This window comes from Syzygium oleosum, unplaced genomic scaffold (genome assembly GCF_021117445.2).
Source record: "Syzygium oleosum isolate NSW1041296 unplaced genomic scaffold, Sole_v2.1 Sole_v2.07, whole genome shotgun sequence".
Taxonomy (NCBI): domain Eukaryota; kingdom Viridiplantae; phylum Streptophyta; class Magnoliopsida; order Myrtales; family Myrtaceae; genus Syzygium; species Syzygium oleosum.
The window spans coordinates 2,030,165-2,054,099 of NW_026607491.1; the positions used below are offsets into that span (position 1 = coordinate 2,030,165).

The 23,935-nt window shown below is 43.6% G+C and overlaps 1 protein-coding gene and 1 pseudogene across 1 annotated transcript; both read left to right on the plus strand.

Moving 5' to 3' along the window:
- Positions 1-46: 46 nt before the first annotated feature.
- LOC115682204 (uncharacterized) lies at positions 47-14,392 on the plus strand (annotated as a pseudogene).
- A 6,125-nt stretch (positions 14,393-20,517) lies between these two features.
- On the plus strand, positions 20,518-23,066 carry LOC115682167 (flotillin-like protein 4). Its single transcript, XM_030606318.2, has 2 exons — positions 20,518-21,557; positions 22,383-23,066. The coding sequence occupies exons 1-2, from the start codon at positions 20,628-20,630 to the stop codon at positions 22,908-22,910; spliced, it is 1,458 nt and encodes a 485-aa protein (XP_030462178.1). The 5' UTR covers positions 20,518-20,627; the 3' UTR covers positions 22,911-23,066.
- The last annotated feature ends 869 nt before the right edge of the window (positions 23,067-23,935 follow it).

Below are 23,935 nucleotides of genomic sequence, written 5' to 3' on the forward strand. Positions count from 1 at the left end.
TTGTCGATGCGTCTTCTCTGAAATGAAGAAAGTTCCGCAAAAAAGGATGGAGGCGTGCGCTTTCCATGAAAAGGTGAAAGGTTCATTATGAATTGCATTTGTTGATTACTTTCGAGACTTGTTCGTGGCTCTTTAATTTTTGTTTTTAGCGGTCTTTTATGGTGTATAAGTCTGTCTGGTGGATATTATTAAAAATCATGCAGAATTTGTATAAATTGGAGACATTTTGCGATTTGATCCCCAAGTCAGCTTGTGAGGCATGCATACTGATGTGAACGTTCTCCCTGTAAAGAAACGTAATTGATTGTCAATACCTGTAATTAAATACAAATGATGGCCATAGTAGTTATCCTGGCAATTCCTCAAGTCAATGCATAAAATCTTGAAGAGCAAGCAACTTGCTCAGGCGGTTTTTTTATTTTTTATGGGCAGCCGTTCATCGTCGGATCTTGCCAAGACAGTCCCTAATAGTTTTCGTTTCCGAGATATCTCTTCTTCGTTTTTTGTTTGCAGGTATTTTTTTTTGGGTAATTCGCTCCCATGCTGTGAGCAGTCAGTTAAATAAAATTCCGATGCCTTCAATTTTAATTCAAAAAATTAAGTAAAATGATAATAAAGATTTTTATGGGAATGTTTCGATTCATAAACTAGACGAGTTCTCGCTTCGCTTCGAATGAAGGTGAAGAAACTAATATTGAATTCGGCTCGTTCAAAGAAGGGTCCGTAATGGACCTTGTATAAAACCTAATTGAGTTCTCACATCAAATTTCTCTGTTTTTCTTTCTTTCTTTCTTTGTATCTAAAGGAATCTCAATTCTCACCGTGTGAGAGTCTTCAATTCTGCCAAAACCGACTGTATATGTCAAGTGGTTTTTCTGAAAACTAGGGGTGGAGAAGCCGCGTGGGCTTCCTCATTTCCCTTTTTTAGGATCGAGGAAAAACAAGGTGCGGAAGCAGTTTGGAGCTCATTATCCCAAGATGGTTATGTTTTCATTGGTACAAATAGCACGTGATGCAGTTAGCATTCATGATAAGACTTATGATACTTACTTTAGAAGATGTGGTTTAACACTTTAATATTCTGACATCCTTCTATTAATAGGAAGGGGAATATTCGTTGACGAGGGCATCGTTTTCATCGTCCTTGCAAAGGAACTTCCTCGCAATTTTCGACAATTAAAAAAAAAAAAATCTGACTTATTCCCTTTTGAGAATTTTCAAATTTTGAGGATGGATTCCGCTAACACGAGGGCACGGTTAGCTCCAATTTGTAATGGTGCTACTTCGACCACAAATTTCAGTTTGTAAGAGGTGGGCAACCGGAAGATCCTTATCTTATTATTCAAGCCATACAGAATTGGTAAGAAATTTGAGTGCGACTTTTATATGCATGATGGATATTTCTCAATCAAATAATAACAATAATTAGTATGATAAGATCTACTTTCCTTTTTTTATTTAAAGAAACATATTTAAGTGGTAACATTCAAATAATAAGAGACTTATGAATGATTCAATTGTAAAAATCAGTATTGGTAGATATTCCTCGAAATTAGAAAAAAAAAATTAAGAACTCAAAAAATGAAGTGCAACTTTTGGCCTTGGCTCATGCTACCTAAGATTGATCTTGTAATTTTTCTAGGTACTTGCACATCTTCATCCATGAGATTCGAATCAATGGAGCTAATTTCACTTAGACTTGTTCTTTACTAGGGAAATAGATCTTATCGTACTAGATGATATTATTCTTTGATTGACCAATATCCATTGCGTGTTTAAAAGTTGCACTTAAATTTCTTATGAATTTCGTATGGCTCGACATTTATGACTTCTGATTTGTTTCTTTACATAGAAACCCCTTTTCGAAAGTTGAAATTTCCCAAAACAAAAAAGGTCAGATTTCTTCACCAAAAAAAAAAAAAAAAAAGGTCAGATTCTCTTCAAATTGCCGAAGATAAACAACCATTGCGAGGATGACGATGACGATGCCAAAGTCAGACGATATTTCTTTCCTACTAACAAACAAAGTGGAGTGAAGTCGGTCTTATCCCATTGTTTTCCTGCTCATAAGTTCTGTATAAACCCAACCCCCATAACCTGCGAACCCTTCTTCACCCAGCCTACGAACAAACCTCTTAGTTTGTTTTTTTGAGTAGCGAGAACCACGTACAGAGTAGCGAGAGCTTCGGAGTACTTGGTCATCACCGGCGTGGGAATCCGCGACATAAAGATAGTGAAGAAGGGATGGGTCCTCCCCGGCCAGTCCTACGCCGTCTTAGACGTGTCGCCGGTGAACTACACCTTCGAGGTCCAAGCCATGAGTGCCGAGAAGCTCCCTTTCGTCCTCCCGGCGGTGTTCACCATTGGGCCCCGGGTCGACGACGACGCGAGCCTTTTCAAGTATGCGAAGCTCATCTCCCCCCACGACAAGCTGTCCCACCACGTCAAGGAGCTCGTCCAAGGGATCATCGAGGGAGAGACTCGTGTTCTCGCGGCCTCGATGACCATGGAAGAGATCTTCCGGGGCACCAAGGATTTCAAGCAAGAGGTGTTCGAGAAAGTCCAGCTCGAGCTCAACCAGTTTGGCCTATTGATCTATAACGCAAACGTTAAGCAACTGGTTGATGTCCCGGGGCACGAGTACTTCTCTTACTTGGGCCAAAAGACGCAGATGGAGGCGGCAAACCAAGCAAAGATTGACGTGTCGGAGGCCAGGATGAAGGGTGAGGTTGGGGCCAAGCTTCGGGATGGGCAAACTTTGCAAAACGCAGCTAAGATTGACGCAGAGACGAAGATTATCGCGACGCAGAGACAAGGGGATGGGAAGAAGGAGGAGATCAGGGTGAGGACACAAGTGAAGGTCTACGAGAACCAAAGAGAGGCCGAGGTCGCGGAGGCTAACGCGGAGTTGGCAAAGAAGAAGGCGGGTTGGACTAAGGAGGCGGAGGTGGCGCAGGTGGAGGCCGCTAAATCGGTGGCGCTTAGAGAGGCCGAGCTGCAGAGGGAGGTGGAGAGGATGAACGCCCTGACGCGGACGGAGAAGCTCAAGGCCGAGTTTCTGAGCCAGGCCAGCGTTGAGTACGAAACCAAGGTAAAACCCCGCATCTCTCTCTGCCCTTCAAGTCAAGGGAACAGCGTTCTTAAACTGTCGTATAATCCGCATAGTCTATTGATAATGTTAGGATTTCGTTTTCAATCTCCTAGTCATAGTCAAGAAAGATTACAGTAAGTAGAACCCAGAGAGAGCAAAAGAAACTGTCATGCTTGATTACATCAGAAGGGGCATTCCTCGGGAGGAAATATTGGGTAGGCCCGCCCCACCACGTTATCGAAGAGGAGAAAATATCTGAAGAGCGGAGCCCATCTGAGACACGGGATCAATTGTTGAGTGGCTCAAGACCACACTGATGTAATGGGGTGGGCCTAAATCAATATTTTCTCATTCGGTTGATATTTATAAAAGACATTGCAATGTACGTCGCCGTCAAGGACTGACACACTGGCTATGGCTATAGTTGTTCCACATGCATAGGCGATTGTCGAGCAAGGGTTCGGTAGGTTAATTTAAAGGTTATGTAAAAGCGATTTGAAAGGCTAGTGACCTTTTGGAGTCTGGTAATATGGGGTTATATTCTGGAATGTTGCTTCACATGTACGAGAATGATGACGATACATTTGGTCTCTAAAGAAGAGTCGAACCTAGTCTGTCAAGAATTAGTTGCTTGACCGACTTGAAACTTTTGTTATGATTGAACTCTCTCAAAAGACACTTGCCTTTTTTAACCTAAGGTACAAGAAGCAAACTGGGAGCTCTACAGGAAGCAGAAAGCCGCGGAAGCAGTCCTGTATGAGAAGGAGAAGGAGGCGGCGGCCCAGAAGGTGATCGCCGAGGCCGGCTTCTATGCGAGGCAGCAGCTTGCCGACGCCGAGTTCTACGCCAAGAAGAGAGAGGCCGAGGCACTCGTGGCATTAGCCCAAGCCCAGGGCACTTATCTGCGAACGCTGCTCGAGGCGCTGGGGGGCAACTACGCCGCCTTCAGGGATTACATGATGATCAACAACGGCCTGTTCCAAGAGATGGCGAAAGTGAACGCGGAGGCCATCCAAGGGCTGCAGCCAAAGATCAGCATTTGGACTAGCGGGGGCGAAGGAGGCGACAAAAGCGGGATCGGCAATGCGATGAAGGACGTCGCCGGGGTTTACCGAATGTTGCCGCCCTTGCTCAAGACGGTGGAGGAGCAAACGGGGATGCTCCCACCGGCGTGGATGGGCAAGTTGACCGACTCGTCCGGTCGGTCCAATCCAAATTAAGTGGGAGTTGATCGAAGGTCAAGTGATCGTGCTACTTCTGCGTCATTTAACACGAATAATTATTTGAATATGTAAGATGTGCTAATTAAGTCTTTTGATTCTGTGAAATAGTTCAACATATTGATGGAATATTAACGAATTTTAATTTTCGACCGACAACAATCATATTCTGTCGAAAATAAGAGATACCCTCGAAGCTTTCCTAGGAAAATTGTCTTACCTCTCATCATGATGAAAGTCGCATTCATGATGCGTCTGTTACGTTCCCCACAAAACTAGTGGGCCAAGCTTCAGTCGTGTTCCCCAGCCAATTGTCCGATGCCTCCGTCCGATACCAAAAGTCATGGCTTGAATAACTTGTTCCCATTCTCTTCTTCCACAGGATTCTCGAGAATTGCTTCCTTTTCATGGAGCAAAGATTGAAAAATCCTAGAGAAAATCCTTTAATTCGTCAGGACCAATAATCTTATTCTGGAAAAAAAAAAAAGGAAATAGTGGGGGACCTATTGAGACCCAAACAAAAATACAAATGGAGTATGAAAGATAAAATTTACTCTCGTGGCTGAGCGGAGCCTTTGAGGTCCTTGCCAAGGTCTGGACTGACCGGGCCTAAAAATTCCGGCCCAGCTCGCCCATTTTGTGGGCGGGCCTGGGAAGGCCCATGAGTCGCCGCCTGCCCGCCCGCCCACCTCGTTTTTTTTTTTGGTCGGATTGCCCGCTCATTGATCGTGCGTATTCTGACACCAAAGTCAGGATTTTGACTTCTCATTTATTAGTGTCGTATCCTCGTTTTCTTTCTGGCCTCGAATGACAAGGCAATGAACCGTAATTGATGGATTTTTACATAATTGTCATGTAATGACTTTTGTCCCTCCATTGTGCAGGTGGGACAGCATATTTATTTTAAGTACCATATGAATGATATGCGTTCTAGTCCCAACGACGATTCTCCAGCAAAACGTTGAAGTTGCAATGGCTTTTCGATGTCCTCTTTTGCTTATTCAATCTGTTAAGACTATAAACTTACAGTTTGGTAGATATTGATCTGGACGTAGAAAGTAGAGTTTTTTTTTTTTCCTGTTCTGAGGATATCCAATGAGAAAACTGCTCATAACAACGATATGAGGAACATGATGATTGTTGTGTTTTCTGATTGTTGTAGCAGGAGTAGAATCCTACTGCTCTGCCTTTGTCTGAATAATCCTCTCTTTAGTCGGCATGAGTTTGTTAGGATTAGACGTATAAACATAACAAAATAGAATGTAAGAGTGAGAAAAAGAAATCGAGACACAAGATTCATCCTGATTTACTTTTAAATTAGGGCTACATCCATCAGACGATTTTAGTATAATTAATAACTTTTACCTCTCTGTTACAACTTTCAATTATAAGAGAAAGAGATTATATATAAGCATAACAATAAAACCCTAAGGGACGAGAAATCCTTAGGCCACTCAGTAGCTATTTATGGGCCCAAACCCAAACTATCAATAAAATATGGGTCCAAACTATAAAAACCTACTGACGGGACTCATGTGCCTTCCTATTGATGGGGAGTATGACACACCCTATGGAGTTATCATTTTGAGCCTTTTCTCCCCCTAGCTGGAGGGAACGTATATCTACACCTCTTGTTTGTCAAGGTAGTCCTCCTTGTTACGAGAAAGAATTTCCTGTGACGAGAATACCACGTGGATAGTTGATCAGAAGACTCGACCGACCAATCACCAGTATTCGAGTGCTATACATCTCATCTTACTTGGCGGCATGCGTGTAATATATTTCGCTTTTGATTGATCGGTTACACTATGTGTGTCAGTGTCACATTGAGAATTCGTTAATATAAAATACCTTCTCCCCCTACTACACCATCACTCAAAAGAGTAGTGCAACTCTTCTTGCCAAATGCGTCCATCCTTATTTATTTGCCTAATCTTCTTGGGAGGATGCTGATGGTCTCTGTGATGTATGGATCAACTAGGTTGCTATGGGTTTTGTGCACATACTTATAAGGCTTTTTTGCTTTAAGTTTCTATTTTTAAGGTTGCATAAGGTATTTATGGAAATGCATCTTTATCACCAACAAAGTTGCTCATTGTGTGAGACGGTCTCTCGAAATGTTTGGTGACCTCTCCTCTCCTTATTAAGATTTAGATTTGGGAGTTTTTCTTCACTAAATCCATCCCGGCTTCTCCTACGCTTGGCCTTCCACCACCGGGAAAAGTGCCAAAAAAATCCTAAACCTTTTGCATTGGTGCCAATTCAGTCTTAAACCTTTTTATGGTGCCAATTCAGTCCTAAACTTTTATATTTGTGCCAATTCAGTCCTAAACCTTTTATTTTTGTGCCAATTCAGTCCTTCCGATCAATTTTGGTTGGCTTTTGCTAATGTGGATGTCAGCTGGCTAGTCACCGGCGCTGACGTAGATAATTTTAATAATATTTTAATATTTTATGAATTTTTTTGAATTTTTTTTCTTTTTTTCCCCTCCCCTCCCTCCTTCCTCCAGTCAGTCACCGGACTAGCGACTGGCCAGAGGCCAGAGGCCGGAGAGGCCTCGTTGGCCACTAGCGAGGGCGGCCTCGCGCCTAGTTGCTGGTGAGGCTCACTCTCGCTAGTGACGGCGAAGGCAAGCCTCGCTATGGCTGGGCGAGGCACGACCTCGCCGGACGATCCATGGCTGGGTGAGGCCTGACCTCGCCAGACCTGGCGAGGTCGTGCCTCGCCTAGCCGCCGGTGAGGCTCGAGCCCTTGCCGGCAGCCTTTGGTGAGGGCTCGAGCCTCACCATGGCTGGGCAAGGTTCGACCTCGCCAGTGGCCAATGAGGGCGACCCTCATCGACACCGGCCTCTGGCCGGTCGTCGGACCGGCGACCGACTGGAGGAAAGAGTGACGGAAGGGGAAAAAAAAGAAAGAAAAGAAAATTTTTTTAAAAAAATTCAAAAAAATACTAAAATATTATTAAAATTGTCCACGTCAACGCCGGTGGTCGGCCATCGGCTGACTGGCATCCACGTCAGCAAAATCCGGCCAAAATTGGTCGGAAGGACTTAATTGTCACAAAGACAAAAGGTTTAGGACTAAATTGGCACAAAAAAGTTTAGGACTAAATTGGCACAAATGCAAAAGGTTTATGACTGAATTGACACCAAAAAAAGGTTTAGGACTAAATTGGCACTAATGCAAAATGTTTAGGACTTTTTTGGCACTTTTCCATTCCACCACCTCCTCCTCATCCGATCCCGACCCATCTTTCTCTCCGACTTCATCGGTGAGGTTGCTAATTATAGGGGTTGATCGCCAATGATGACCGAGCCCACTAACCATGTCATCCACAAGCACTTTGCTGTGCTCACCACTAGATCGCCACGCTGCGATCCCACGAAGCCGACTTGTTCCATGGTCATGGTGAGGGACTCATGTGGGACGATTCATTCTTGTGGGACGAGCCGGTGCTTACCCTTGCAAGCTATGTTTTTCTATGATTTTGTTTTGCAGCCTCCTATGTATCTCTCATGTATCATTTGAGAAATGAATAAAATTTTGGACCAAACAAAAATCTTCAGAAAAGCTCAATTTTCCTTCATCAGCGACATCTAAAACATAAGTAACATTGCGAATGTGGGCCCCGAATTTTGAGAAATGAATAAAATTTTAAATGGGTAAATGACACAAATGTTTCTCGAATTTTGATATAATATGTAATGTGGTTTTTGAAATTTTAATTTGTTTAATGCAATTTTTGAACTTTTGGTACATACTCAATCTAGTCTCTACACTTTGTGAAAATGTTCAATCTTCTCCCTAAACTCGAATTAATGGAAGAACAATATTAAACATTTTCATACAGTTTGAGGACGAAATTGAATATGTACCAAACGTTCAAGGACCATATTGGACAAATCAAAATTTTAGGAATCATATTGCACTTTGGGCTAAAATTCAAAGATCACATCACATATTAGGTCAAAATTTAGAAACCAATTGTCACATTATCCATTTTCAAATTTTGATGATCAAAGTAAGACAATGTACGGAAGCTGTTGGGAACTCCATGGGTGAACCATACATGAATTGGAGTTCCATCATCTCAAGACAGTTATCTTTTTTTCAAGGGATATGTGCACTAGAAGTCATAAAACTTGTTATAAAAGTGCAATTGAGTCCTAAAACTTGCAAAAGGTGCAATTGACTCCTAAACCTTGTCCAATTGGTTCAATCGAATCCTAAAATTAACACTGTCTAATTTAGTTATGGAAAATACTGACGTGACGCTGATGTGTCTTATTTTATTAATTTTCTTGAGACATGTGGCGTCTAACAAGCGCCACGTCAGAAAAAGTTGAAAAAAATATAAATTAAATTAGAAAAAAGCTATAAAAAAAGAAGAAAAAAAAAGGAAAAAAAGACCCACAACCAATGGCGATGACGGTGGCTAAGCCCTTACCAGTGGCCGCCGCCACAGCCACTGAGAAAGGCTGGTGGAGGTCACATAAGCCTTCTTGAAGCCCGGTGACCCTCGCCGACCCCCTAGATCGGGGGCTGCAGGCCCTCGTCAGGGCCGACAAGGGTCACTAGGCTTCGAGAAGGCCAAGGTGACCTCCGCCGGCCCTTCCCGGTGGCTATGGTGGCGGCCACCACCATAGCTGCTGGTTGTGGCTCTCTGTTTTTTTGTTTCTATAACTTTTAGCTTTTTCTAATTTAATTTAAATTGTTTAACTTTTTCTGACATGGCGCTTGTTAGGCGCCACGTGTCTCAAGAAAATTAATAAAATAAGACACGTTAGCACAACGTCAGCATTTTCCGTTAGTAAATTAGACGGTGTTAACTTTAGGATTCGATTGAACCAATCTGACAAATTTTAGGACTCGATTGCACCTTTTGCAAGTTTTAGGACTCAATTGCACTTTTGTGACAAGTTTTATGACTTTTAGTGTATATATTCCTTTTTTCAACGGTACAAATAAGACACGGCCTCACTCGCAAACACAGAGTGTAGTTATACCAATTTGACGGAATCGAAATCAGTAATGAAATTCATTATAGGACTCATCATATTTTGTTTTAGGAGATGCCATTCCGCCGCTCAGACTTTGATTTTTTTTTTCACTTTCACTCAAAGTCACGAGAGAAGTCGTTACGTTTCAATATGATTTGGAACGTTCCCATAAAAATCTTTATTATTATTTTATTCAATTTTTGAATTAAATTTGAAGGTGTCGGAATTTTTTTTAACGGAGGCATTCAGATTTTTGAATTTGCGAGATGCCTTAAGATTTACACATGTGATATCGATTATGCATAATAACAAATGAAATAAACAAAAGAATAAAATATGAATAATGAATTAGTAGATGAAAAACTTATGCCATTGAATTGAATCTCATAAATGAAGGTGTGCAGGACCTAAAATAGTACAAGAGCAATCTTAGGATCGCACGAGATAAGGCCGAAAGTTCACTTAAAATTTTAAATTCCTAATTGTTTTTTTTTAATTAGGAGTAATATCCACCAAATATGATATTTGGACGGAGAACAATATCCACCGTTTTAAAAGTTGTAGTCGAGTCATTCATAAATCACTTATTATTCAGAATTTATCACTTTGATTTGTTTCTTTATATCAAGGGAAAAAACCACCAAAAACCCCAAATTTTGTCATATGTGACACATTTACCCCGAACTTTTTTTTGTGACACCAAAAACCCCGAACTTTGCTTTTTGTGACACATTTACCCCAATGTATTTAGTCCATGGGCATTTTCGTCTTTTTTGCTTTTTCTTTTTTTTTTTTCTTTTTTTTTCCTTTCCGGTGAGGGGGCCTCGCCGGCCGGCGAGGGCTGCCCATCGCCGGATCCGGCGAGGGGCCTCGCCGCGTCGAGCGAGGGCGGCCCTCGCCCGCATCCGGCGAGGGCGGCCCTCGCCGGCGTCGGCGAGGTTCGCCCTCGCTGGCGAGCGAGGCGGCCCTCGCCCGACTCGGCGAGGTCGACCCTCGCCGGCGTCGGGCGAGGGTCGACCTCGCCGAGCCGGGCGAGGGCCGCCCTCGCTCGCCCGGGGAGGCGACCTCGCCGGCGTCGGGCGAGGTCCGCCCTCGCCGGGCGAGCGAGGCGGCCCTCGCCGATCCGGCGAGGTCGACCCTCGCCGGCGTCGGGCGAGGGTTGCCACTCGCCCGGGCGAGCGAGGCGGCCCTCGCCCGACGCCGGCGAGGCGGCCCTCGCCAGATCGGGCGAGGGCGACCCTCGCCGGCGAGCGAGGGGTCCGATCCGGCGAGGGCCGCCCTCGCCGGCGTCGGGCGAGGGCCGCCCTCGCTCGCGCCGGCGAGGGTCGACCTCGCCAGATCGGGCGAGGGCCGCCCTCGCTCGCCCGGGCGAGGACGGACCTCGCCGACGCCGGCGAGGGTCGCCCTCGCTGGGCGAGCGAGGCGGCCCTCGCCGACGCCGGCGAGGGTCGACCTCGCCCGAGTCGGGCGAGGGCCGCCCTCGCTCGCCCAGCGAGGGCGAACCTCGCCGACGCCGGCGAGGCCGCCCTCGCCGGATCAGCGAGGCCGCCCTCGCTCGGTGCCGGCGAGGCGGCCCTCGCCGAGATCCGGCGATGGGCGCCCTCGCGGATCCGGCGATAGGCGGCCCTCACGGAAAGGAAAAAAAAAAAAAAAAAAACAGCAAAAAGACGAAAATGCCCATGGACTAAATACATTGGGGTAAATGTGTCACAAAAAGCAAAGTTCGGGGTTTTTGGTGTCACAAAAAAAAGTTCGGGATAAATGTGTCACAGATGGCAAAGTTTGGGGTTTTGGTGGTTTTTTCCCTTATATCAAATAAGAATATAGGCCTTATCTTATTATTCGATCGTGCAATATCCATTGTGCGTTTAAAAGTTGCATTTAAATTCCTAATGAATTTTGAATTACTCGACTATTATTACTTCTGATTTTGTTTACATAAACTAGAAAGATAAGGAATCGCTTCCGATTGCTTACCTCTTACAAACTGAAATTTGTGGTAAAAATAGCAACATTGGAAATTCTATCGAATTGTGTGGTTATGCTAGCGCAAATCCATCGTCGAAATTTACCTAAAAGGAGGACAGATTCTTTTAAAATTGCCGAAGATAACATGGAGAGTCCATCGCAAGGATGAGGATGACGATGCCTAGGTCAACCGATATTCCTTTCCTACTGATCATCAGTTCCATAAAAACCCTACCCTATAAACTGCAGGGTTAATTAAAAAAAAAAGTACCAATTTTAGGCCGATGGACAATTCTGATCCGAACTTTTTTTTGTCTCGTAAAAAAGCATCAACCTTAGATCGATTGACAATTTTGACCCGAACTTTTTCTTGTCTCGTAAAAAAGCACAAACTTTAGGTCAGGTGACAATTCTGGCTCAAATTTTTTTTTTCTCGTAAAAAAGCACCAACTTTCACTTAAATCCCAAATCTGGCCCCCATTGACTTAAAATAATTGATTATCTAACTTGACTATTCCACCTTACCAATAAATCCACGTGACTTGCTGATTGGATTTAAAGCAATATTTATTGTCTTATTCTCTGAGTCACAATTTGAAGAATAACGGTGAAATTGTTCGTCTCCTTCACTTCACCGGCAAGTCAAAAATATCTCCAGATTGAATTTCTCTGGTCAGACATAATCTGAAGCTGACCACCGCCTGTCGCCATGGACGAGATTCGCCAAGCTCACCATCATAACCTTTTTTCTCAAACAATGGTGACTTTAGATAGAAAGTCAACGGGGGGCTAGATTTGGGATCAGCGTGAAAGTTAGTGATTTTTTATGAGACAAAAAAAAATTGAGGCCATAATTGTCGCTTAACCTAAACTTGGTGCTTTTACGGGATAAAAAAAAGTTCGGGCTAGAATTGTTTCTCGACCTAAAGTTTGTGCTTTTTTATAGGATAAAAAAAAGTTCGGATTAGAATTGTCCCTCGAGCTAAAATTGGTGTTTTTTTTTGGAATTAGGCCATAAACTGCAACCACTTCTTCACACATCCTACGAATAAGCCTGTTAGTTTGTTTTCGAGTAGCCAGAACCATGTACTACAGGGTAGCGAGGGCTTCGGAGTACTTGGTCATCACCGGCGTCGGCATCCCCGACATAAAGATAGGGAAGAAGGGATGGGTCCTCCCCGGCCAGTCCTGCACCGTCTTCGACGTGTCGCCAGTGAACTACACCTTCGAGGTCCAAGCCATGAGCGCCGAGAAGCTCCCTTTCGTCCTCCCGGCGGTGTTCACTATTGGGCCCCAGGTCGACGACGACGCGAGCCTCCTGAAGTACGCGAAGCTCCTGTCCCCCCTCGACAAGCTGTCCAACCACGTCAAGGAGCTCGTCCAAGGGATCATCGAGGGGGAGACCCGCGTTCTCGCGGCCTCGATGACCATGTAAGGGATCTTCCGGGGCGCCAAGGAGTTCAAGCAAGAGGTGTTCGAGAAAGTCCAGCTCGAGCTCAGCCAGTTTGGCCTGTTGATCTATAACGCAAAAGTTAAGCAACTGATCGATGTCCCGGGGCACGAGTACTTCTCTTACTTGGGCCAAAAGACGCAGATGGAGGCGGCAAACCAAGCCAAGATTGACGTGTCCGAGGCCAGGATGAAGGGTGAGACTGGGGCCAAGCTTCGGGAAGGGCAAACTTTGCAAAACGCGGCTAAGATTGACGCGGAGACGAAAATTATCACGACGCAGAGACAAGGGGAGGGGAAGGAGGAGGAGATCAGGGTGAATAAACAAGTGAAGGTCTACGAGAATGAAAGAGAGGCCGAGATTGCGGAGGCTAACGCGGAGTTGGCAAAGAAGAAGGCAGGTTGGACTAAGGAGGCCAAGGTGGCGCAGGTGGAGGCCACTAAATCGGTGGCGCTGAGAGAGGCCGAGCTGCAGAAGGAGGTGGAGAGGATGAACGCCCTGACGCGGACGGAGAGGCTCAAAGCCGAGTTTCTGAGCAAGGCCAGTGTAGAGTAGGAAACCAAGGTAAACCCCGCATCTCTCTCGGCCCTGCAAGTCAGGGGAACAACGTTCCTAAACTGTCGTATAATCCGCAGAGTCTATTGATAATGTTAGGATTATGTCCAATAGGATTTCGCTTTCAATGCAAATGCATCCCCCAGTCATTGTCAAGAAAGAACCATAAGTACAACCAGAGAGAACAAAAGAAACTGTCAATGCTTTATTTAGTTTACATCGGAAGACATTGCAATGTATGATCAATGACCGATACATTATGTCTATATTCGAGTTGTTCCACTTGTATAGGCGATATTGAGCAATGGTCCGATAGGTTAATTTAAAGGTACGTAAAAAGCGAACATTGAGGTAGCCCGACATGGTGATTTGAAAGGCTAGTGACCTTTTATAGTCTCAAAATAAGGGTTATATGCTGGAATGTTGCTTCACATGTACGAGGATGTTAATGTTCCATTTGGTGTCTAAAGAAGAGTCAGCCTCAGTCCGTCAAAAAAATAGTTGATTGAGTGAATGTAACTTTTCGGTTATGATTGAACTCTCTCAAAAGACACTTGCCTTTTTGAACCTAAATCTAAGGTACAAGAAGCAAACTGGGAGCTCTACAGGAAGCAGAAAGCCGCGGAAGCAGTCCTGTACGAGAAGGAGAAGGAGGCGGAGGCCCAGAAGGCGATCGCTGAGGCAGGCTTCTACGCGAGGCAGCAGCTCGCCGACGCGGAGTTCTATGCCAAGAAGAGAGAGGCCGAGGCTCTCGTGGCATTGGCCCAAGCCCAGGGCACTTATCTGCAAACGCTGCTCGACGAACTGGGGGGCAACTACGCTGCCCTCAGGGATTACATGATGATCAACAAGGGCGTGTTCATAGAGATGGCGAAAGTGAACGCGGAGGCCATCCAGGGACTGCAGCCAAAGATTAGCATTTGGACCAGTGGCGGAGAAGAGGGCGACAGAAGCGGGAGTGGGACCGGCAATGCGATGAAGGATGTCGCCAGGGTTTACAGGATGTTGCCGCCGCTATTCAAGACAGTGGAGGAGCAAACGGGGATGCTCCCGCCAGCATGGATGGGCATGTTGACCGACCAGTCGGGCCGGTCCGATCCAAATTAAGTGAGAGTCGATCTGTCATCTGACGAGAATGATAATTTGAGTTTGTGAGATGTGTCTTAATTAGGTCTTCTGACTTTGTGAAGTAGTTGAACATATTGATGGAATATTTGCTTTTGTGAATTTGCCTTAATTTCCCTTGACTCTCACACGGGACTGCAAGCGAAGTCGGAGAAAAGATCTGCTTCAGCCGAAAATGAGTAGACGGCCTCCACAACCTTTGCATTAAATAAAGGGACCACAAACTGCTGCAAATAAATGAAGTAGATTTGATCTAACACGTGACTTTGTCGTTTGTCTCCATCCCAATAAATGCACAATAGACCATAAAAGAGTTGAAAGGTGCAGAGAAGGCGTCAGCCGTGAGAAGAGCTCTCCTTCATATATATTCGTAGAGCTCTCTCTGCTCGAGTGTATTAACGATGATAATTTTATAATCTTTTCGATTTATTAGTTAATTATTTATTGACTTTTTCCATGAACGTAGGTTCTTACACTCGAAATGAATTATATAAATTTCTTGTATCCTCTTATTATTTCTCGTTTTATTTCTAAGAAAAAATGAATGGAATATAAAAAAAAAATTCTCTCATGGCTGTGCTGGACCCTTACCAAGACCCGGCACCGCCCACTTACCGGGCGTAAAAATTCAGCCCAGCTCAACCCATTTGTGGGCGGGCCTGGGTAGGGCCATGAGCCGCCTGCCCGTTGATCAAGTGTATTTTGACGCACCAATGTTAGGCTTTTGATTGCTCGTTTATTAGTGTTGTGTCCTCATTTTCTTTCTGGCCAGGAATTGCAAGTCAATGAACTATTACTGATGGATTTTTACATGATGTCATGTAATGACTGTTGTCCCTCCATAGTGCAAGTGGAGAACAAATTGGTTTTAAGTACTATATGAATGCTATGCTTTCTAGTCCTAACGACAATTCTCCAGCAAAGCGTTGAAGCTGCAGTGGTTTTTTGATGTCCTCTTTTGCTCATTCAATCTGTTAAGACAATAAGCTTACAGTTTGGTAGCTATTGATCTGAACGTAGAAAGTAGAGTTTTTTCTGTTCTAAGGATATTCAATAAGAAAACTGGTCATAACAACGATAGGAGGAACACAATGGTTGTTTGTTATATTTTCTAATCCTCTCTTTTGTCAGGATGAGTTGTATATGCGACCTAATCGTGGGCATTAAATAACTTTTGAACCTTTTTCTCCCCCTGGCCGGAGTAAATGTATACCGACACCTCTTGTTTGTCAAGGTAGTCCTTGTTGTCATTAGAAAGTATTTCATGTGACAAGAATACCACGTGGATAGTTGATCACGAGACTTGACCGACCAATCATCATTGTCCGTGTGCTATAAATCTTTTCCTACTTGGCAGCATGTGTGTAATACATGTCGCTTTTGATTTTGGTTACGCTACTTGTGTTAGTGCCATGTGGTGTATTCATCAATATAAAGTTCCTTTGCCCCTACTAAACCATCACTCAAAAGAGTGGTGTAACTCTGCTTGCCAAATGCGCCTATTCTTAGTTATTTGCCCAATCTTTTGGGAGATGCTGATAGTCTCTGTGATGTATGAATGGACTAGGTTGTTGTGGGTTTTGGCTGATGCTTTTGTGCACATACTTATATTTAAGTTCCTATTTTTGAGTTTGAATGAGGTATATCTAGAATTGCATCTTTATCACCAAGAAAGTTGATTCGTTGCTCGAAATGTTTGGTCACCTCTCATCTCCTAATTAAGATCTAGATTTGAGAGTTTCTCTTCACAAAATCCATCTCACTTCTCCTACACCCAGCCCTTTGCCACCTCCTCCTCATCCAATCTTGACCCTTCTTCCTCCTCCGACTTCATCGGTGAGTCCAATAATTATAGGTGTTGATCACCAATGATGACCAAGCTCACTGGCCATGTCATCCACGAGCTCTTCGTCGCGCTCACCGCCAAATCGCCACATTGCGATCCCCATGAAGCCAATCGTTCGATGGGTTCATGGTGAGGGACTCATTTGGGACAATCCATTCTTGTGGGACAAGCCGATGCTTACCCTTGCTTACTCTCGTGTATCATTTGTGAAAGGAATATAATTTTGGACCAAAAACAAATCTTCAGAATAGTTCAATTTTCCTTCAACATTTGAAAGATAATTAACTTTGCTAATCAGAACACGAGCTCCCAAAACAGAACTGATATGGACATCGAACCCTATCGAGGAGGAGGTGCTAGGGACCCGTTGTCCTATCCGCTAGGCCCGATCACTCGAGCGAGAGCGAAGGAATTCAAACAAGCTGTCGGCATCATGGTTCAAGATATTTGGAACGGAGACAATCTGGATTCGAAACTTGAAGATTCTGAAGCTCCTTGGCGCAACATGATTACTCTTGGTCCAGCGAATTTCGAAGGAGCTTAGAATTGACAAACTCCGAATTGGCTCAAATTTGGATGGACGCTTGGAAACGGGAGATGATGTGAATCTGTGCGAAAGATGATCGTTCTACGAAGATCTGTGAGTTACGAATTGCTGACCTCGACCCCCAATCGAACCTGTGATTGGTAATCTCAGTATTAACGCGACCTGTTGACGAACCTGTGTCAACTAATCCACGCTATTACGTCACGAACAAGAGAATTCGCGATCTTGCTCGATAAGTTGAATTCGATCGCCACAAGGGAACCTTGATAAGATCTAGTCCTCAAGAGAACTCAAGAAGAAAACTTCTCTATATAAAATTCTGTCTCTCTTAGAAATCTATAAGCAAGGTGCTAACCCTAATCCTAATCCTACTAGGATTAAAATTACAAAAATAACCTTAATTACTAAAAATTCGTCCAAAAATGGAAAAAAGGCCTAAAAGTTCATCTAAACGACTCTAAATCGCTAAAAAACGTCATCAATCACTACTTAAGTAGTGAGTATTGATCAGCGGCCCGTTTCCAAGCGTCCATCCAAATTTGAGCCAATTCAGAGTTTGTCAATTCTAAGCTCCTTCGGAATTCATTTGGACCAAGAAAGTAATCATATTGCGCCAAGGAACTTGGAATCTTCAAGTTTCGAATCCAGATTGTCTCCATTCCAAATATCTTGAACCATGATGCCGACAGCTTGTTTGAATTCCTTCGCTCTCGCTCGAGTGATCGGGCCTGGCGAATAGGACAACTGGTCCCTAGCACCTCCTCCTCGATAGGGTTCGATGTCCACATCAAGAACCCATGCTTGCACATTCGAAAGAGAGAACATTTGGGGGCAACGACTAAGATCTCTTCGCAAAAACAATCTGCCTCTATAATCCCTGTCTAGTGCGGTTCAAAGACCACATAAAAAACCATCACGTGGATAGGCAAAAGTTAAGAAGAACCGCACAAGCAGGTTCAAATAAGAAGATGGGAAGAAATTTTGGGGGGTTTTTTTTTTTTTTAGGAATTGCAATTTGCTATTCAGATTTTTTTTGGACAAAAGTGCCCCTATTTCAGCTGCCCGAAAAATCACTTGCTCGCCAGCCAGCGAGTTCAAGCCTTTAGTTGAGACTGATTGAACATTTCAAGTCCTTATCTGAAACCTCTTTTGAGAAAATAACCCCACTTTCAGGTATTTATTTGGAAATTTTTCAAAAATTTAAAATGAAAAAGAAAAAAATTTTAAAAAAGAAAAAAGAGAAAAGGATAAATTTTTTAAAAAAATAAACAAGCTAAAACATTTTCTTTAAGAAAAAGGGCTAGATCTCGCCGGCCACTGGCTTTCTGGTGGCTCAGTCGCACGCGGCAAGGACAATTTAGAACACACCTCAGCCGTAAGCTGAGGCACAATACGAGATGGACATCTAGTATCGCATTCCCACTTGAATTCAATTCGAGGATCTGAGAAATTTGATATGCGAATGCAACTCCAGGATTTCTGTTCTTTTTATTTTCTTCTTTTGTTGGGCGCTATTTTGGGAGAACCAAGTGACGATATTGCAGATTTCTCATTGTTTGATGTCTTCCCTCTCGAGTTCCGTTCTCAAAAAAAAATTGGATTTTTATTCCCGTGTCTCTATGTATAAGTGCTGACACGTTTTATTTGAAATTTTTCTTTTCATTTGATGGAAATTTGCAGTTCTTCATCTGGTTGCTCATGATTTTTTTATGCAATTTTAAGCATTATTTGTGGAATTTCTCATTTGGTTGGCGAAAGTTCTTTAGAATTCTTTTTAAAATTATTCATTTTACCCGAAACATGGATTCTGTTCTTGCTTTTTTTCAGAATGATGGTGCACTCCCTAGTTCAACTGGATGTTGTTGTTCTTGCTCCTCCGTCATTGGCATACGAAAAGGTGGCTTTTTCTAAATTTATTTTTTATCCATTTAATTCTTAGCCATTTTTCTTTTATAAATTTTATAAATTTTTTTGCCTTTCTAAAATTTTCAAGTTCTTTTCTTTTTTTTTTTTTGGTCAGCTCAAGTTCTTTTCTGATATGGCGCTTGATTGCCGGGTGCCACATCGCCGCCACGCGTTTTGATAAAATAATAAACCAGGTCAGCATTTTCTGTTAGTCGAATTAAACGGAATTAACGGAGGGATTTGATTGCACTAATTTGATAAGTTTCAAGACTTGATTGCACTTCTTAAAAGTTTTAGGACTCAATTATAATTTCATCACAAATTTTAGCACTTCCGATACACTTATCCCTTCGGATTTTTCACTATTGCAGGAATTTTTCAAGCAATTGGCTCCCATGCTGCAAACAGTCAAATCTAAATGCCTCTCTTAAATAAAATTCTAACCCCTTCAATTTTAATTCAAAAATTAATAAAATGATAATAAAGATCATTATGGGAATGTTTCGATCCATATAAAAACTAAACGAGTTCTCTCGTTACTCTGAACGAAAGCCAAAAAACTTCTTACATTGAATTGACTCGTCCAAAGGAATGGCCCAAACTGAACCTTGTCCGAAACTAAACGAGTTCTCTCGTCACTTTGAATGAAAGTGAAATTTCTCCTAATCTCGCCTAAGCGAGGATTTTTTATTCTAATTTACCCCCCAAAAAATTGATTAAACAAGTTTAGCGGTTACCTTGAAATTAGGAGAAGAGAAACATACATGAATTGGAGTTCCATTATCCAAGAGTTTTTTTTTTTGAATTGGTACAAATAATACACAGCCTCACTTGCAAACTCACAGTGTAGTTTTACCAATTCTATGGAATTGAAATCAGGAATAAAATCCATTATAGGACTAATTATATTTGTTTTAGGAGATGCCATTCCGCTGCTCGGACTCGAAATAATAGTAATAAATTATTACTATTTAATCGTCGAGATTGAAGGAGTCAAATCTATGCAAACTTTTTTTTTCACTTTCGTTCTAAGTGACAAGAGGGCTCGTTTAGTTTCAATATGAATTTGAAATGTTCCCATAAAAATCTTTATTATCATTTCATTCGATTTTTGAATTAAAATCGAAGGTGTCGGCATTTTGAGGCATTCAAATTTTTGAATTTGGGAGATGCCTTAATATCGAGACCGGTGATATTGATGATGCATAATAGCAAATGAAAAAAAGAAAAGATAAAAATGTGAATGGTGAATTAGGGGACGAAAAGATCAGCCCGTTGATTCGAATCTCATGGATGAAGATTTGCAAGGGCCTAAAAGAAGTACAAGATCAATTGTATGGTACGCATGAGTCAAGGCCAAAAGTTTCACTTAAGTTTTCGAGTTCTTAAATTATTTTTTTCTCATTCCAAGGAATGTCCACCAAATCCGATTTTTGGATCGAGAACAATATTCACTATTTTAAAAATTGCAGTCAAATCCTTCGTAAATCACTTGTTATTCGAATCGATTTGTTTCTTTAAATAAAATAGGAAAAGAGATATCATCGTTTGATTGAGCAATATCCATTGGGCGTTTAAAAGTTGCACTTAAATTTCCAATGAATTTTTTTTTATTTGCTCGACTATTATATGACTGAAATTTGTGGTCAAAATAGCACCGATAGAAATTCTGGCTGATTGTGCGGTTATTATGGCAAATCCATCGTCGAAATTTGAAAATTACCTAAAAAGAAACGGTCGCATTCTTTTAAAATTGCCGACGATAACAAGGAAATTCCAGTGCAACTTTGCTAGGATGAGGAAGACGATACCAAGGCTCATCAGTTCTTTCTACATAAACCCTACCCCATAACCTGCAAACCACTTCTTCACACAGCCTAGGAATAAGCCTGTTAGTTTGTTTTCGAGTAGCCAGAACCATGTACTACAGGGTAGCGAGAGCTTCGGAGTACTTGGTCATCACCGGCGTCGGCATCCCCGACATAAAGATAGTGAAGAAGGGATGGGTCCTCCCCGGCCAGTCCTGCACCGTCTTCGACGTGTCGCCGGTGAACTACACCTTCGAGGTCCAAGCCATGAGCGCCGAGAAGCTCCCTTTCGTCCTCCCAGCGGTGTTCACCATTGGGCCCCGGGTCGACGACGACGATAGCCTCCTCAAGTACGCGAAGCTCATCTCCCCCCACGACAAGCTGTCCCACCACGTCAAGGAGCTCGTCCAAGGGATCATCGAGGGAGAGACTCGTGTTCTCGCGGCCTCAATGACCATGGAAGAGATCTTCCGGGGCACCAAGGAGTTCAAGCAAGAGGTGTTCGGGAAAGTCCAGCTCGAGCTCAACCAGTTTGGCCTGTGGATCTATAACGCAAACGTTAAGCAACTGGTGGATGTCCCGGGGCACGAGTACTTCTCTTACTTGGGCCAAAAGACGCAGATGGAGGCAGCAAACCAAGCGAAGGTTGACGTGTCGGAGGCTAGGATGAAGGGTGAGATTGGGGCCAAGCTTAGGGAAGGGCAAACTTTGCAAAACGCGGCAAAGATTGACGCGGAGACGAAAATTATCGCGACACAGAGACAAGGGGAGGGGAAGAAGGAGGAGATCAGGGTGAATACACAAGTGAAGGTCTACGAGAACGAAAGAGAGGCCGAGGTCGCAGAGGCTAACGCGGAGTTGGCAAAGAAGAAGGCAGGTTGGACTAAGGAGGCCGAGGTGGCGCAGGTGGAGGCCGCTAAATCTGTGGATCTGAGAGAGGCCGAGCTGCAGATGGAAGTCGAGAGGATGAATGCCCTGACGCGGACGGAGAAGCTCAAGGCTGAGTTTCTGAGCAAGGCCAGTGTAGAGTACGAAACCAAGGTAAACCCCGCATCTCTCTCGGCCCTGCAAGTCAAGGGAACAACGTTCCTAAACTGTCGTATAATCCGCATACTCTATTGGTAATGTTAGGATTCACTCCAATAGGATTTCGCTTTCAATGCAAATGCATCCCCAAGTCATTGTCAAGAAAGAACCATAAGTACAACCAGAGAGAACAAAAGAAACTGTCATGCTTTATTTGGTTTACATCAGATGACATGTTCGTCATGATCAAGGACAGATATATTTGTGTTTATATTCGTCTTGTTCTGTTGAATGAGTCAATTTCCTTTTTGTTTTGTTTTTTCACGTGTTAGTAGTCTGTTGAGCAGTACTCCTATTTTATGGGGTTGTTGCTGCACATGTTAAGCTAGTGGGTTGTGGGTAGTTACCTGTTGGTGTAAAGCCTATATAAAGGTTATGGTGTCAGTTTAATAAATACTTAAGTAGATAGCTCTTCTTCCTTCGTGTGTGTCTCTCATCCTTATATTTCAACAGTGGTATCAAGACAAGGTTAGGAGAAAAAGTGTGTGGCTCTCATCCTTATATTTCAACATGTTCCACATAGGCGATATTGAGCAATGGTACGATATGTTCGTAAAAGCTAACATTGAGGGCACGTAGCCCGACATGGCGATTTGAAAGGCTAATGACCTTTTAGAGTCTCGAAATAAGGGTTATATGCTGGAATGTTAACGTTACATTTGGTGTCAAAAGAAGAGTCAGCCATAGTCTGTCAAGAAGATAGTTGCTTGAGTGAATGGAGACTTCGGTTATGATTGAACTCTCTCAAAGGACTCTTACCTTTTTGAACCTAAATCTAAGGTACAAGAAGCAAACTGGGAGCTCTACAGGAAGCAGAAAGCCGCGGAAGCAGTCCTGTACCAGAAGGAAAAGGAGGCGGAGGCCCAGAAGGCGATTGCCGAGGCCAGCTTCTACACAAGGCAGCAGCAAGCCGACGCAGAGTTCTACACCAAGAAGAGAGAGGCAGAGGCGCTTGTGGCATTGGCCCAAGCCCAGGGCACTTATCTGCGAACGCTGCTCGAGGCACTGGGGGGCAACTACGCCGCCCTCAGGGATTACATGATGATCAACAACGGTGTGTTCCAAGAGATGGCGAAAGTGAACGCGGGGGCCATCCAGGGGCTGCAGCCAAAGATCAGCATTTGGACCAGCGGAGGAGAAGGGGGCGACGGAAGCGGGAGCGGAACGGGCAATGTGATGAAGGATGTCGCCGGGGTTTACCGGATGTTGCCGCCACTATTCAAGACGGTGGAGGAGCAAACGGGGATGCTCCCGCCGGCGTGGATGGGCATGTTGACCGACTCATCGGGTCGGTCCGATCCAAATTAAATGGGAGTCCATTGACGGCCAAGAGGTCAAGTTGCTTTGGCGCCATCTCCTTCATGGAAAAGAGATGCAAATAATTATTTGAATTTATGAGATGTGTTAATTCGGTTAGTCTGGTTTTGTCAAGTAGTTGAACACATTGATTGGAATATTTTTCATTTTCAAAGTTCTATTGCTTGAAAAGCTTTCACGAATCTATTTTCGTCCGGCATTAATCAATTAAGTTCTGTCGAAATTAACAGATACCCACGAAGCTTTCCTAGGAAATTTGCCTTACCTTTCATCATGTTGAAGTTCACGATGCTTGTGTTACATTCCCACAGAACTAGTGAACCAGCTTCAGCCGTGTTCGTGCTAAGTGTTCCCCAGCTAATTGTCCGATGCCTCCATTCAATACAAAAAGGTCATGCCTTGTCTAATTGTTCCCATTCTCTTCCACTGGCATGCGGAATTCCTCTTCCTCTTCATGGAGTGAAGATTGAGAAATCCTAGGGATAAAAGAGAATAGGGGACCTATTGAGACCCAAAAAAAATAAAAAATACAAATGGAGTATAAAAAAATATACTCTCGTGGCCGAGCCCGGCCTCAGGGCCCTTGCCGAGGCCCCGTCCCGCCCGCTGACCTGCCTAAAAAGTTCAGCCCGGCGGGGCCATGAATGAGCCGCCCCCCGCCCGTTGATCGGGCGTATTTTAACGCACCAAAGTTAGGCTTTTGACTGCTAATTTATCAGGGTCGTGTCCTCGTTTTCTTTCTGGCATAGAATCACGGGGCAATTAACTATTACTGACGGACTTTCATGTTTACCTAATGTCGTGTAACAATGCCTGCTGTCCCTCCATTGTGCAGGTGGAGAGCATATTGTTTTAACTATTATGTCAATGCTTTCTAGTCCCAATGACGAATATCCAGCAAAATGTTTAAGCTATGGTAGCTTTTGGATGTCCTCTTTTGCTTATTCAATCTGCTGAGACTACTACTACTTAAAGTTAGGTAAATATTTTGATCTGAATCTACAAAGGAGAGTTTT

What these genes read in the sequence shown, in the direction of transcription:
- LOC115682167 (XM_030606318.2), top strand. Translation starts at nt 20,628, where the DNA reads ATGTACTACAGGGTAGCGAGAGCTTCGGAGTACTTGGTCATCACCGGC. An exon ending in GTGTAGAGTACGAAACCAAG is followed by an intron (nt 21,558 to 22,382) that starts GTAAACCCCGCA and finishes CCTAAATCTAAG; the next exon opens with GTACAAGAAGCAAACTGGGA.